General features: G+C 41.0%; 1 protein-coding gene across 1 annotated transcript in view; it reads left to right on the top strand.

Annotated features, from left to right (window-relative positions):
• The window catches only part of FRAS1 (Fraser extracellular matrix complex subunit 1), a 483,930-nt gene that overhangs the window by 434,512 nt on the left and 32,773 nt on the right, over positions 1-16,645 (top strand). The window contains exons 60-64 of the mRNA XM_017876598.1: positions 1,045-1,245; positions 8,943-9,130; positions 10,255-10,530; positions 12,793-13,025; positions 14,925-15,085. Coding sequence (XP_017732087.1) covers positions 1,045-1,245; positions 8,943-9,130; positions 10,255-10,530; positions 12,793-13,025; positions 14,925-15,085 — 1,059 coding nt within the window. The remainder of the gene's footprint in view (positions 1-1,044; positions 1,246-8,942; positions 9,131-10,254; positions 10,531-12,792; positions 13,026-14,924; positions 15,086-16,645) is intronic.

Below are 16,645 nucleotides of genomic sequence, written 5' to 3'. Positions count from 1 at the left end.
GAAATTTCTACCATCTTCTATGATATACTCAAAATGGTATAAAAGTTATTACTCTCAATTTTTCCATCTTTTAATCACTCTCTACCACCACCCCACCCTTCCCCATGAGATATAATAGAAAAGAAGGCATGATTTGAATTTTTTGGTAAAAATCAATATATTATCTTATTTATTTATTTATTTTTTTGATATGGAGTTTTGCTTTGCCGCCCAGGCTGGAGTGCAGTGGGGCAATTATGGCTCACTGTAGCCTCGACAACCAGGGCTCAAATGATTCTCCCACCTCAACGTCCTGAGTAGCTCCGACCACAGGCATGTGCCACCATGCCTGGCTAATTTTTTAATTTATCTGTAGAGATGAGGTCTCACTATGTTGCCCAGGTTGAATATATTATTAATCATTTCCTAGCAACAAGATTCCATTAGGAAATCTTGTGTTCCTGAATTATCCTTGTAGCCAGTCACTGAAAGCACCCATACTTACCTATATAGCTTATGGGAAATTAGGAAAAGCTGAGGATGGGGAGGTGAGAGCACTAAGAGGAGGGGGTCCAAAGGACCAGACGTGAGGGGTGGACTTGGTAAATTTAAGTAGCATGTAAATGAGATAAATTACAAACCTTTGAAATTCATATCTCATGAATGAAAAGTTGATTTATGTGATAGGTATTTATCTAGGGCCTACTATGTCTCAGTCCCTTGATAAACTGTTCAAATTTTAAAACATTCTGTGAGCTGTAGTGCCAAGACGGAAACTTGGACATCATGAATTTCAAAGTCTCTACAAATAATTCTACCCATTATATTGTTTTCAATAAGGAACATGTGAGACATAACTCCTGCAGAATCACAAATAAATATCTTTTTCCAAAGCATTGTTTAGCAGTAAATACTGATTGAGTTTTATGACTGCAAGCCATTTTGCCTTCATATTGTTAACTAATGTGAACAATTTCCTCTTGTCATTATAAGGTGTTTTCCTGGAAGTCTGAATCCTTTGTGCTATTCTAACTGGCTCTTGTTTTCCTAATCACGTTTCCTTAGCCCCCACCATTGAGTTTGAAGAGGCTGCATACCAAATCCGGGAACCCGCAGGCCCAGATGCCATTGCAATTCTGAACATCAAGGTGATCCGCAGAGGGGATCAGAACAGGACCTCCAAGGTTCGCTGCAGCACGCGGGATGGCTCTGCCCAGTCTGGTGTGGATTATTACCCAAAGAGCCGAGTCTTGAAGTTCAGTCCTGGTAATTGAATGCCAACCTCAACCTCTGGGTTTTACTTAATAGAGGGGCAAAAATCTTGTATTTGAAGAAAGGAATAAACAGATAAATGAAAAGGAAAATAGTAGTTCCAATAGCATAAAGCATTTTAAGCACACATTTGAGATTGCAGGTGAAATTTCTAATTTGTAAAATGACATGGGGAAAAGAAATAGGTCTCTTACTTTAGACCACACTGGGCATTTTGGTTCATTTAAAAGGATTTTTTGTTAGCCTAAGATTTGGTTGAATGATAGGACCACTTGGTTAAAAAAAATACACACCTAACTGGCACCGTTCAACAAGTATTGCTGCAAAGTGCTGTGCTGGGTCAATCAGGGATTACTACATCTGAAAGGCACAATCCTTGCGTTCAAGTGGTTTTATATTTGCTAGGAAACAGGACACCCAGTTTCGGACTTCCCAAAACAAAATTTATAGGGAGATGAGTTTGGGAAAAGAGAGAGATGGAGTTCAGGTCATAGATCACAGCTTAAAGGTCTGTGACCTTCCACTCTCCCCCTTCCAGGGGACGTTTAAGTATTAATCTGATGAGGAGAATGAGACAGGAAAAGGGCTGAACTGTATGCTAGGTTTTTTCATAGAACTTTCTGAAACCTAACTGGTATAGTTCCTGAAACCATTTGCAATATAGCCAGAGGAGGGCAACGGTGCTATGAGAACTTTTCAGAGCTGTCTTGGCAAGTAGAGGGAGAAAATGATGCCCTCAGAAATGATGGGGGTTGAAGGGGGAGGGTCTCTATTTTCTCTCTCTACACCAGAGCTTTAAAGGGCTTCTGGCTCCATCCCATCTGTGTCTGATTGATGTTTGCTGGAAAGCGAGATGCCCTCCTTCCATATCTCCACACGGACCAGTCTTTCACTTTTCTGCATGAAGATCTGGGGAAAGGATAGGTCTAGAGGGAGCTTAGCCCGGATGTCTGTAGACTATGAAAGGGGCTTTAGCTTCACTGAGGTATTTGCACCTTCAGAAGCTCACCTTACAAAAAAAGAAGTGGGTCTTTTTATATATATATACTTTAAGTTCTAGGGTACATGTGCACAACATGCAGATTTGTTACATAGGTATACGTGTAGCATGTTGGTTTGCTGCACCCATCAACTCGTCATTTACATTAGGCTATCCCTCCCCCAACCTCCCACCCCCCTACAGGTCCTGTTGTGTGGTATTCTCTGCCCTGTGTCCAAGTGTTCTCATTGTTCAATTCCCACCTATGAGTGAGGACATGCAATGTTTGGTTTTGTGCCCTTGTGATAGTTTGCTGAGAATGATGGTTTCCAGCTTCATCCATGTCCCTGCAAAGGACACAAGCTCATCATTTTTTATGGCTGCATAGTATTCCATGGTGTATATGTGCCACATTTTATTAATCCAGTCTATTATTGATGGCCATTTGGGTTGGTTCCAAGTCTTTGCTATTGTGAATAGTGCCACAATAAACATATGTGTGCATGTGTCTTTATAGTAGCATGATTTATAATACTTTGGGTATATACCCAGTAATGAGATCACTGGGTCAAATGGTATTTCTGGTTCTAGATCCTTGAGAAATTGCCACACTGTGTTTCACAATGGTTGAACTTTTTATATTCCCACCAACAGTGTAAAAGCATTCCTATTTCTCCACATCCTTTCCAGAATCTGTTGTTCCCTGACTTTTTAATGATCGCTATTCTAACTGGTGTGAGATGGTATCTCATTGTGGTTTTGATTTGCATTTCTCTGATGGCCAGTGATGATGAGCATTTTTTCATGTGTCTGTTGGCCACATAAATGTCTTCTTTTGAGAAGTGTCTGTTTAAATCCTTTGCCCAGTTTTTGATGGGATTGTTTATTTTCTTCTTATAAATTTAAGTTCTTTGTGTATTCTGGATATTAGCCCCTTGTCAGATGGATAGATTGCAAAAATTTTCTCCTATTTTGTAGGTAGCCTGTTCACTCTGATGGTAGTTTCTTTTGCCATGCAGAAGCTCTTTAGTTTAATTAGGTCCCATTTGTCTATTTTGGCTTTTGTTGCCATTGCTTTTAGTGTTTTAGTCATGAAGTCCTTGCCCATGCCTATGTCCTGAATGGTATTGCCTAGGTTTTCTTCTAGGGTTTTTATGATTTTAGTTCTAACATTTAAGTCTTTAATCCATTTTGAATTAGTTTTTGTAAAAGGTGTAACGAAGGGATTCAGTTTCAGCTTTGTACATATGGCTAGCCAGTTTTCCCAACACCATTTATTAAGTAGGGAATCCTTTCCCCATTGCTTGTTTTTGTCAGGTTTGTCATAGATCAGATGGTTGTGTGTGCTGTTATTTCTGAGGCCTCTGTTCTGTTCTACTGGTCTATATATCTGTTTTGGTACCAGTACCATGCTATTTTGGTTACTGCAGCCTTGTAGTATAGTTTGAAGTCACGTAGTGTGATGCCTCCAGCATTGTTCTTTTTGCTTAGGATTGTCTTGTCAATAAGGGCTCTTTTTTGGTTCCATATGAACTTTAAAGCAGTTTCTTCCAATACTGTGAAGAAAGTCATTGGTAGCTTGATGGGGATGGCATTGAATCTATAAATTACCTTGGGCAGTATGGCCATTTTCACAACATTGATTCTTCCTCTCTATGAGCATGGAATGTTCTTCCATTTGTTTGTGTCCTCCTTTATTGAGCAGGGGTTTGTAGTTCTCCTTGAAGAGGTACTTCATGGCCCTTGTAAGTTGGATTCCTAGGTATTTTATTCTCTTTGTAGCAATTGTGAATGGGAGTTCACTCATGATTTGACTCTCTGTTTGTCTGTTATTGGTGTATAGGAATGCTTGTGATTTTTGCACATTGATTTTGTATCCTGAGATTTTGCAGAAGTTGCGTATCAGCTTAAGGAGATTTTGTGCTGAGATGATGCGGTTTTCTAAATATACAATCATGTCATCTGCAAACAGGGACAATTTGATTTCCTCTTTTCCTAATTGAATACCCATTATTTCTTTCTCCTGCCTGATTGCCCTGGCCAGAACATTTAATACTGTGTTGAATAGGAGTGGTGAGAGAAGGCATCCTTGTCTTGTGCCGGTTTTCAAAAGGAATGCTTCCAGTTTTTGCCCATTCAATATGACATTGGCTATGGGTTTGTCATAAATAGCTCTTATTATTTTGAGATACGTACCATCAATACCTAGTTTATTGAGAGTTTTTGACATGAAGAGATGTTGAATTTTATTGAAGGCCTTTTCTGCATCTATTGAGATAATCATGTGGTTTTTGTCATTGGTTCTGTTTATGTGATGGATTACCTTTATTGATTTGTGTATGTTGAACCAGCCTTGCATCCCTGGGATGGAGCCAACTTGATCGTGGTGGATAAGCTTTTCGATGTGCGCTGGATTTGGTTTGCCAGTATTTTATTGAGGATTTTTGCATCCATTTTCATCGGGGATATTGGTCTAAAAATCTCTTTTGTTGTTGTGTCTCTGCCAGGCTTTGGCATCAGGATGATGCTGGCCTCATAAAATGAGTTAGGGAGGATTCCCTCTTTTTCTGTTGTTTGGAATATTTCAGAAGGACTGGTACCAGCTCCTCTTTGTACCTCTGGTAGAATTCAGATGCAAATCCATCTGGTCCTGGACTTTTTTTGTTGGTAGCCTATTAATTGTTGCCTCGATTTCAGAGCCTGTTATTGGTCTATTCAGAGATTCAGCTTCTTCCTGGTTTAGTCTTTGGAGGGTGTATGTGTCCAGGAATTTATCCATTTCTTCTAGATTTTCTAGTTTATTTGCATAGAGGTGTTTATAGTATTCTCTGATGGTAGTTTGTATTTCTGTGAGATCGGTGATTGGTGGTGATATACCCTTTATCATTTTTATTGCATCTATTTGATCCTTCTCTCTTTTCTTCTTGCTAGTGGTCTATCCATTTTGTTGATCTTTTCAGAAAACCAACTTCTGGGTTCCTTGATTTGTTTGAAGGATTTTTTGTCTCTCTATCTCCTTCAGTTCTGTTCTGATCTTAGTTATTTCTTGCCTTCTGATGGCTTGTGAATTTGTTTGCTCTTGCTTCTCTCATCCTTTTAATTGTGATGTTAGGGTGTCAATTTTAGACCTTTCCTGCTTTCTCTTGCGGGCACTTAGTACTATGAATTTCCCTGTGCACACTGCTTTAAATGTGTCCCAGAGATTCTGGTACATGGTGTCTTTGTTCTCATTGGTTTCAGAGAACATCTTTATTTCTGCCTTAATTTTGTCATTTACCCAGTAGTCATTCAGGAGCAGGTTGTTCAGTTTCCATGTAGTTGTACAGTTTTTGGTGAGTTTCTTAATCCTGAGTTCTAATTTGATTGCACTGTGGTCTGAGAGACAGTTTGTTGTGATTTCTGTTCTTTTACATTTGCTGAGGAGTGCTTTACTTCCAATTATGTGGTCAATTTTAGAATAAATGCAATGTGGTGCAGAAGAATATATATTCTGTTGATTTGGGGTGGAGAGTTCTGTAAATGTCTATTAGGTCTGCTTGCTGAAGAGCTGAGTTCAAGTCCTAGATATCCTTATCAACCTTCGTTGATCTGTCTAATATTGACAGTGGGGTGTTAAAGTCTCCCATTATTATTGTGTGGGAGTCTAAGTCTCTTTGTAGGTCTCTAAGGACTTGCTTTATGAATCTGGGTACTCCTGTATTGGGCATATATATATTTAGGATAGTTAGCTCTTCTTGTGGAATTGATCCCTTTACCATTATGTAGTGGCCTTCTTTGTCTCTTTTAATCTCTGTTGGTTTAAAGTCTGTTTTATCAGAGACTAGGATTGCAATCCCTTCTTTTTTTTGCTTTCCTTTTGATTGGTAGATCTTCCTCCATCCCTTTGTTTTGAGCCTATGTGTGTCTCTGCACATGAGATGGGTCTCCTGAATACAGCACACTGATGGGTCTTGACTCTTTATCGAATTTGCCAGTCTGTGTCTTTTAATTGGGGCATTTAGCCCATTTACATTTAAGGTTAATATTGTTATGTGTGAACTTGATCCTGCCATTATGATATTAACTGGTTATTTTGCTCGTTAGTTGATGCAGTTTATTCCTAGCCTCGATGGTCTTTATATTTTGGCATGTTTTTGCAATGGCTGGTACCGGTTGTTCCTTTCCATGTTTAGGGCTTCCTTCAGGAGCTCTTGTAAGGCAGGCCTGGTGGTGACAAAATCTCTCAGCATTTGCATGTCTGTAAAGGATTTTATTTCTCCTTCACTTATGAAGCTTAGGTTTGGCTGGATATGAAATTCTGGATTGAAAATTCTTTTCTTTAAGAATGTTGAATATTGGCCCCCAGTCTCTTGTGGTTTGTAGGGTTTCTGCCAAGAGATCTGCTGTTAGTCTGATGGGCTTCCCTTTGTGGGTAACCTGATCTTTCTCTCTGACTGCCTTAACATTTTTTCCTTCATTTCAACCTTGGTGAATCTGACAATTATGTGTCTTGGGGTTGCTCTTCTTGAGGAGTATCTTTGTGGTGTTCTCTGTATTTCCTGAATTTAAATGTTGGCCTGCCTTGCCAGGTTGGGGAAGTTATCCTGGATAATATCCTGAAGAGTGTTTTCCAACTTGGTTCTATTCTCCCCATCATTTTCAGGTACACCAATCAAATGCAGATTTTGTCTTTTCACATAGTTCTGTATTTCTTGGAGGATTTGTTCATTTCTTTTTAATATTTTTTTCTCTAAACTTGTCTTCTCGCTTTATTTCATTAATTTGATCTTCAATCACTGATATCCTTTCTCCCACTTGATCAAATCAGCTACTGAAGCTTGTGCATGCATCACGAAGTTCTCGTGCCATGGTTTTCAGCTCCATCAGGTCATTTAAGGTCTTCTCTACACTGTTTTTTCTAGTTATCCATTCATCTACCCTTTTTTCAAGGTTTTTAACTTCCTTGCGATGGGTTAGAACATGCTCCTTTAGCTCGGAGAAGTTTGTTATTACCGACCTTCTGACACCTACTTCTGTCAACTCATCAAAGTCATTCTCCATCCAGCTTTGTTCCATTACTTATGAGGAGCTGCGATCCTTTGGAGGAGAAGAGGCATTCTGGTTTTTAGAATATTCTACTTTTCTGTTCTAGTTTCTCCCTATCTTTGTGTTTTTATCTACCTTTGGTCTTTGATGCTGGTGCCTATAGATGGGGTTTTGGTGTAGATGTCCTTTTTGTTGATGTTGCTGCTATTCCTTTCTGTTTGTTAGTTTTCCTTCTAATAGTCAGGTCCCTCAGCTGCAGGTCTGTTGGAATTTGCTGGAAGTCCACTCCAGACCCTGTTTGCCTGGGTATCACCAGCAGAGGCTACAGAAAAGCAAATATTGCAGAACAGCAAATGTTGCTGCCTGATCCTTCTTCTGGAAGCTTTGTCCCAGAGGGGAACATGCCTATATGAGGTGTCTGTCGGCCGCCACTGGGAGGTGTCTCCCAGTTAGGCTACACAGGGGTCAGGGACCCACTTGAGGAGGCAGTCTGTCTGTTCTCAGAGCTCAAATGCCATGCTGGTAGAACCACTGCTCTCTTCAGAGCTGTCAGACAGGGACATTTAAGTCTGCAGAAATTTCTGCTGGCTTTTGTTCAGTTATGCCCTGCCCACAGAGGTGGAGTCTATAGAGGCAGTAGGCCTTCCTGAGCTATGGTGGACTCTGCCTAGTTCGAGCTTCCCAGCCACTTTGTTTACCTACTCAAGCCTCAGCAATTGTGGATGCCCCTACCCCCACCAGGCTACAGGCTCGTAGGTCAATCTCAGGCTGCTACGCTAGCAGTGAGCAAAGCTCCATGGGTGTGGGACCCCCCCCTGAAGCCAGGCATGGGAGAGAATCCCCTGGTCTGCCCATTGCTAAGACCATGGGAAAAGTGCAGTATTTGGGCACTGTCCCGTTTTTCCAGGTACATTCTGTCGCAGCTTCCCTTGACTAAGAAAGGGAAATCCCCTGACCTCTTGCTCTTTCCGGGTGAGGCAATGCTCCACCCTGCTTTGGCTCACCCTCCATGGGCTGCACACACTGTCCAACCAGTCCCAATGAAATGAACAAGGTACCTCAGCTGGAAATGAAGAAATCACCTGTCTTCTGTGTCAATCACGCTGGGAGCTGCAGACTGGAGCTGTTCCTATTCAACCATATTGGAATGGTCCCCCAAAGTGGGTCTTTAAGGCTTGAACCCTCACCCATTCCAGGTCACTCACCCTCCATGTTACCATCTTTGTGGAGCCTGGCTTAGTAGATAACCTTGAGCCATTTCTTCTCAGGAGACAGCTTTGAAGGGTATCTGTATGTGCAAGCCCTCACAGCCAAACAGGAGCTCATGCAAAAGTGTAAGGGGGAAAGAAAAATTAAGCAAAAAAACCTCATAACCAGGGTGAAGTGTATTTTGGATCATAGATTTTTATTACTGCCAGCGAGTGTCAGGCAGGGGCCATTAATCCTCATATGGTGTTGAACAGTAAATCTGCAATACTGAGCCTCTACCACAGGTGGAATTTGGTCTGTAAAAAAGATTCCTCACTTGAGATGGGGCTAAAGTGATTAGCAGCCACTGCATTTATAGAACACCGCTAAAAAGAAAGAACATATTTTAACATGATGTCTCAGCGGTGCCAAGCTGCACTCTCTTGGGTATGTTTCCTAATGAAGCCTTTGCTCTCTTTTTGTTCTGTCCTTGTTGAAGGTGTGGATCATATCTTTTTTAAAGTTGAGATCCTGTCCAATGAAGACCGCGAATGGCATGAATCTTTCTCATTAGTCCTTGGCCCAGATGACCCAGTGGAAGCAGTTCTCGGGGATGTGACTACTGCCACAGTGACGATTCTAGACCAGGAGGCAGCAGGGAGCCTCATATTGCCAGCACCACCCATTGTGAGTTGCTTGACCCAAAGGATTGCTGTTTTACGTCTCAGTGACTAGTAGATGAGAACTTAAGAGAAGTACTCTATTTCTTTATTCTTCTAACACAGTGGTTCCCAACCCGGAGCCATCTTGCCTTCCATTCTCCCCCTTCCAGAGGACATTTAAGCAGTGTCTAGAGAAATTTTTGGTTGTCACAGTCATCACACCAGGTGCTACTAGTAGTATCTAGTGGGTAAAACCAGGGATACTCCTAAACATCCCATAATGCGCAGGGCAGCCCCCAACAACAAAAGGAATTATTTGGCACAAATGTCAATAGTGTTGAGGGTAAGAAACCCTGTTCTGACCTAAAAGTAAGACCAAATCCTGTTGGTGTCTTAGTCTGATAAAGATAGAAAGCACAATACAATTGATCTTATCATTTCTTTGATGGGACTTAGAAGAGTAAGAACGTAATACTACCTCATATCTATTATCCCACATACTCACCGTATTTATAGAATTCAGTACCTGTGGGAAGGTAGTACCAGATTTCCTAACTTGGGGTGAATAGAATGAATGCACTGTCCTTACAATTAAGAGGAAAACACCTAGAGGTTGCCAAGGAAAATGTAACCCATAATTGTGAAGCAATCAGAAGAAGTCTCCTAACTTCTGCTAACTAGTCTCATATGTTAGAAAAGAATGACGATTATTTCCAAATATGTCTCTTATTTGGCCATGGAAGAAATATACCACTTCAATTTACTCTTATTTTGCCAAATGTTCTACTATATACCATCAACTATTTAATGCAACTTTAAACTAGCAACTGTTATTCATGATACAGCTTTGGTTCCAATGTGCAGGAAAGTCAGAGTATTTCTTTACATGAGTAATAGGGCTCTGATTTAGGAATACAATTAAAAGGATAGTACAGTTTCTAGCACAGCCAGTAGAAGGATCTTCTCCACCACTAAAGATCTGCAGTATCTTTTAAGGATGCCTGGCAAACAATTATAAAAACTTCTCCTGTTATATTTTAAAGAATCCCCAGACACTAAGAGATCTTGTGGATCTCTAAAGAAGGGGGCCTTAGTTCTCTCATCTTGCCGATACCCAACCTGAACTGAAGCTTTGTCGCTCTTTCGCAGGTGGTCACACTTGCTGACTATGACCATGTGGAAGAAGTTACCAAGGAAGGAGTCAAGAAATCCCCCTCCCCAGGCTACCCGCTGGTCTGTGTCACCCCCTGTGACCCTCATTTCCCCAGATATGCTGTCATGAAGGAGCGCTGCACTGAGGCCGGCATCAACCAGACATCTGTGCAGTTCAGCTGGGAAGTGGCTGCCCCCACTGATGGCAATGGGGCCCGGTCTCCCTTTGAAACCATCACTGACAACACACCATTCACCAGTGTCAACCACATGGTAGGTCTGGGGGTCTGGACCTGGATCTCCCTCTCTGGGTGAGAACTGGTGTTGTTCTTTGTTACTCAGATAATCAAATTCCTTATGGTCCATGCATGGCATTTGGAATAAAACAAATAAACAGGTGCACAGTCTTTACTCTTATACATAAGAAAAGATTATATGCTGTAATAGAAACCTAAGCTGGTTAGAAGACCTGTTTGCAAATCCTGGTGCTGCCTGTGTTAAACTAAGTAATGTTAAGAGGTTACTTAATCTCTCTGAGCCTCAGTTTCCTGATCTGCAAAGTAATAGTTCTACTGCTTAGCTACTTTACAAGGTCATTGAAAAATATGACCTATAAATGACAAAGTCAGTGAAAAACTCCAGGTAGGCACTGTTGATTACTATTAATGTATCTTCAATCGTTCCGTAAGTATTAGCACATGAACTCCTTACGCACATGAACCAAAGTTTCTACCACATTTCTATAATGCGGTAGAAATGTGGCCCAAAATGGCCAGCACATCAATGGCACATAGAGGGGACCAGTTATTAAATAAAAGAGTAGAATCGTTGCTGAATGATCAGCACTTTACAAAGCTCTATGGGAGGCCATGAAAAGACATTTGTGCAGCAGTTGCTGTCCTCAAAAAGCTTAGAGACCAATACCCCGACACCATCAGAGAACAATGAATAGTATGTTTTCCCAACCTTAACAAACAGTCCACCACAGTGATCCTGCACATCACACTGACAAAACTGATTCTCTTCCAAAAGTGAGCTGAAAGCCGTTGAGATTCAGGCTTAGTATAGTACCTGCCATGTAGTAAACATTCAACAATTCTTGCCTAAAATTATCTCACTGAATGATTTTAGACATCAGAGATATCTTTCAGACCAAATTTCTCTAGATTTTCCTGTTTATTCCACAATTTATTCCCACTGTAATAAGAGCTTCACTGGAATGAGATCATAGCAGAGGAAAGCCGTTAGACATAGATGGGAGGCTTTGGATAATGCAGGGTCATTCATACCCACTCTCTTTGGCACAACTTATTCAGAAAGGCCTGAAGAGCAATTCTTTTGCAACATAACCTAGCTCAAATTTAAATAGTCTTCTCTATTATTAAAAAATCAACATGGCAAGACTTACCAGCTTGTTGTTTCTTAAGTATCTATTTCTCTCTTCAACAAAACCATAAAGGAGGTTTGATCTGGTTGGAGCCAAATGCACATTTTAACAGAAAATTTATGAGTTTATGCTTCAGGTTTCCTTCTTGCAATGAATTTGTGACTAATACCCTTTACCCTAGATTCCTTTGCTTTATCTTGATTTCTTCAATTATTTATTTAATGCCATTCTATTATATGCATTCTTGTAGGATGCTTCAAATCCCTTCTGTACTAAGTTCGTGTATATATAAATAAGTAAAGCATTGGCAGCTAATTTTAAAAAAGTTTAATGGAAAATCTTCTTTAATTTTAATGGACTTCAGGGAAAATTGTTTTCACGGGTAAAATTTGTAAGTTTGTGTGATTGCTTTGTGGGAGGTCTGTGGCACACAGAACTACTGATTAATTTTTCTTGTTATATACTTTCCCTATGTAAATGCACACATTTTCATAAAGAGTCCTGGTGACCTACATTGCCTCTGCACAGATTGAGTTAGGCACTCTTAGGGCTTCTGTATGTTTGGGGACTTGGAGGAATCTGTGGAAAGACCTTCAAAGGCTAGAAGGTGTCAGAGGTCAAGTTCTCAGCTTCAAGCCTGTATGTTACTATAACCCTTGCAGTGTGTGGTCACTGGGTAGGGAGATGGGATGGAGGGAGGATAGCAGTAAGATAAAAAGACCATGATAATTCCTGGGAAGGAAGAATGTTTCCTCTGTCTCCTGACATTATGCTCTCAGCAACAGTGACTTGGAGGCCAACCAGTCTTGCTGGAAGCCTGAATAACACTCGGGTCGTTCTTCTGCTGAGCCTAGTATATTAAGAGAACAATACTATTAATGGAAATCACTCATCTGTGGGTTCATGCTCCATGTCTGTCTAATTGTTCATTGACTATCTTACCCCCTTAGGCTATAAGTACTCAATGATCTGTCTCGACTGTCTGGTTCATAGTTAAAAGTCAATACTTACATGATGAATGAATGGCTAGATGGAACAATCAATGGATGGGTGGATGGATGACCTTTACAGATTACCTTTAACCAGATCGTATAAGGAGCTGTTTAAGTAGGGTACTCACATTGGAAGTGATTTATTCTCCCTGGTAGGTCCTGGACAGCATTTACTTCAGCCGGAGGTTCCATGTGCGTTGTGTGGCCAAGGCGGTGGACAAGGTGGGCCATGTGGGGACTCCCTTAAGGAGCAACATTGTTACCATTGGAACAGACAGTGCTATCTGCCACACACCAGTGGTGGCTGGGACATCCAGAGGCTTCCAGGCTCAGTCCTTCATTGCAACCTTGAAATACCTCGATGTCAAACATAAAGAGCATCCGAACAGGTCAGGCAGGTGGTGCCTTCCACCACGCGTAGGTTGAGGTGAATCTCAGGTCTCCTTTGTGTGTTTCCCAGGATGATCAATAAGTGATGCTTCTGCATAATAAAAATGTGATGATGAATGTGTCTGTAAAAGTTTAAATCTGTGAAGATCCCTCAAGCTCGGGCCCCCTGCCTATCTTCCTAGTCTTTCCCTCACCTTCTCATTTTCACCTGCCAGTCCAACCACAGGGAATCATGAGTAACTTCCCAAGCACTACAGACTCTTACAAGTTGCATACCTCTGCCATGCTGTTACCTCAACTCTCCCCAGCCCCCTTCCACTGGCTGGAACCCTACTGTCCTACAATACCTACCACATGGCATCTCTTCTAGGGACATTTCCATCATCTCCCCTAATTTAATTTGGAGGTTTCCCCTTCTAGCTTCTCTGGCACCTGTATATGCTTCTTTTAGAATATTATTAGCATTCACTCTCTCTGTCCTTTAGTAGATGGTAAGGCCTGAAGGCCAGAGACCATGAGTTTGTATTTTGAGTATCCTCTGCCCAGTATAGTGCTTCTTGGCATCTAAGAGGCACTCCTAAATATCTACTGAACAAATGAATAATAATGTAGAAATTAGGATATATTGGACTTAATTTTTTCTGTGCCACCATGATGGGAAATGGATGTTTTCATTTTTGCATAGCAAAAAAGAATTTGTGTATGCTACGCATATTTATTAAACACTATAGTATTTAAATGCGTGCCTTTATAAACAACTCCATTGCTCATAAACTCAGAAAAATGAGTTCCTTTATATGAATAAAACATGTTTGAATGAATATGCACACACTTCTTTCTTTCCTGACACAGTAAAATGTATCTTAGTGACCCCTTCCTAGAAAAAAGACCCTCCTCTTCACTTCCAAGGTTCTGATTCCTCTTAAAAATGTGGTTCTATGCTCAAGAGACAAGCTATATAAACTCAGAACACACTGTCAATAAACACACTCAAAATTTAAACTGCTACAATGACAAAAAATGCAATGCATAAGTACAGTTCTGTCGTGTCGCAGTCTTAACCAATGTTTATTAAGCTCATTTCTTATTTAGAATTGTATACTATGTGCTCTGGAGAAACAAAAGTAGTGAAGGAAATGCTCTGTGTCCTCATAGTGGGGAGGCAAGATAAACAGAGTCTGAAAACATTGGAGAAATAGTAGCCAATATAAATAAGTTGCACATTTCCTGGTCCAAAGGCTGCCTAAGAGCTGAGGATGTAGATCAAGGAACAGGACACTGCAGACTGAGGCTGGTAGGGCTGGACACGTGGTGTTGATAGGACTTACAGGGAGACTGGAGAGAGAAGGCTGTTTTCAGTCAGGAGAGAGAGTATGAGTAGCTGCACATTGTAATTCCTCAGATTTGGCTGGGTGGAGGAATTGGTTTTAGAGTTTAAAAGCTCAACGATATATTTTTGACTCAAATACTTAAAGAAATGTGAGTGTCAAGCTTACACCTAAGTTCCATAAACATTCACTGTGACAGAGCAGGGGAGCAGGCCCTCTGCAGTCACTCAGCCTCAGCTCCTGAAAAAAACAGAGTTTCCATTAAAAAGCAAAGGAAAGCTTTAAAGTAATTTGTGGTTGTGATGTTATCTTTTCCTGTATAGAAAAAAAATCTATAATTCTAGATTACTATCAGTCCTGTGTCTGGCTGGTCTCTTAGAGGGAAGCAATGATACTATGTATATATGTATACCCCCTGTTCAGACAGAAATCCTACCTGGAAATCTTCAGGAAGGAAAAAAAAATGGTAGTTCATTGGTGAAGACAAATTAGGTGATGAGAAAGAAGTATATCCTATTGACCATTTATAGCAGTCAGCTAAACATTTATTTCTGCCCTTTTTCCCCCTAGAATCCACATTTCGGTGCAGATCCCACATCAGGATGGAATGCTGCCCCTTATCTCCACCATGCCGTTGCACAACTTGCATTTTCTACTGTCTGAGTCCATCTACAGACACCAGCACGTCTGCTCCAATTTAGTTACCACCTATGACCTGAGAGGCATCTCAGGTGAGATTGACGAGTTCAGGACTGGTCTTTCCATGCTAGCCCAGTGCAGTGACTTTCAGGATATACCAGAGTGAGGAGAACTGCTTTTCATGTTTTCTGGTTCTCAGAATCCACACATTAGTGGTTTTCTTTCCTAGCACACATGCACATTCCATTAGCTCAGACAATGAAGTGGACAGAAAGAAACAAGGACTTTGGAATCACACTGGTTCAAATCCTTATTCCACTGAACAAATACAGTTTGACCTTTCTGAGCCACTGTTATCTATAACATGGGAATAACACTTGTTACCACTCAAGATGAGGATTAAATGCATTGACATTTTTAAAGCACCTACTATGGTATATTTTAGTGTCTTCATTCCCTTAGAGTGAGCATGTTTACACCGGTGCTCCAAAAACCTGTTATAAAAAGCTAAAGTGAAGATGCTATAGGATGAGTTCTCCAGAAGCAGGAGCTGAGATGGAGTTTGGGGTTACAAGATATTTATTAGGGATCAATACTTGTGAAAGAGAAGGAGCGAAACAGGATTGGGCAGAGGGAGAAGTCAAGCTGCAATGCAGGCTGAAAAAGCCATCTCAGCCATGGCAGGGAGCTCTGGAGAGTCTTGTCCTACTTCCAGCTGATACAGCCAGACCCTTATAGCCTACCTAGCTTAGTCACTGAATGCAGGCTGCCCCGCAAGGGCATGACCTTGGGCTGAGCCAATGTGCAGCTGACGCAGAGCTGAAGGAGCTGACAGCTGAGGCAGCACATCTCTGTGTTCACCACAGCAGACATTTGACTTTACAAAGAATTCTGTCCGTTTCCATTTACCTTAGCAAGTGCACATTACCTGCATATTTCCTCCTTTCACAAATGATGAATCATTTAATAGTGTTTTTGAAGACAGAAATGCATTCATATTCTCTTTCATATTCATTAAGCATCACTTTTGGTCATGATGGTCTTTATACAGTAGCAATTAGCTGAGTACAAATTATTTTTAAATCACTGAGCTACATATGAAAGTTTAATTGGTCCACATTTGTAGCTAGTGGAAGAGACATACTATGTTTAAATACTAAACTTTGCACCTTTTCCCACTTAAAAGCAATTAATTTCAAGACATGTTAATTGAGTACCTAGTCATCATGGGACAGAGGGCTGGGTGTTGGGTGTCAAGCATTCTAAGATATTTATCAACCCTTTTAAAATACTACAGTCGCTTTTAGTACTATAAAATTTTAACCTGGCCAGGTGCAGTGGCTCACGCCTGTAATCCTAGCACTTTGGGAGGCTGAGGCGGGTAGATTGCCTGAGCTTAGGAGTTTGAGACCAACCTGGGGAACACAGTGAAACCCTGTCTCTACTGAAAACACAAAAAATTAGCCAGGTGTGGTGGCATGCACCTGTAATCACAGCTACTCAGGAGGCTAAGACAGGAGAATCGCTTGAACCCGGGAGGCGCAGGTTTCAGTGAGCCGAGGTCGCACCATTGCACTCCAGCATGGGTGACAGAGCGAGACTCCGTCTCAAAAAAAAAAAAAAAAAAAAAAAAAAAAAATTTTTAACCCAAA

The sequence above is a fragment of the Rhinopithecus bieti genome, unplaced genomic scaffold (assembly GCF_001698545.2).
Source record: "Rhinopithecus bieti isolate Rb0 unplaced genomic scaffold, ASM169854v2 scaffold_8675, whole genome shotgun sequence".
In the NCBI taxonomy this organism is placed as follows: domain Eukaryota; kingdom Metazoa; phylum Chordata; class Mammalia; order Primates; family Cercopithecidae; genus Rhinopithecus; species Rhinopithecus bieti.
Note: the sequence above shows the minus strand (reverse complement) of the source record. Positions and strands in the feature narration are given on the sequence as shown.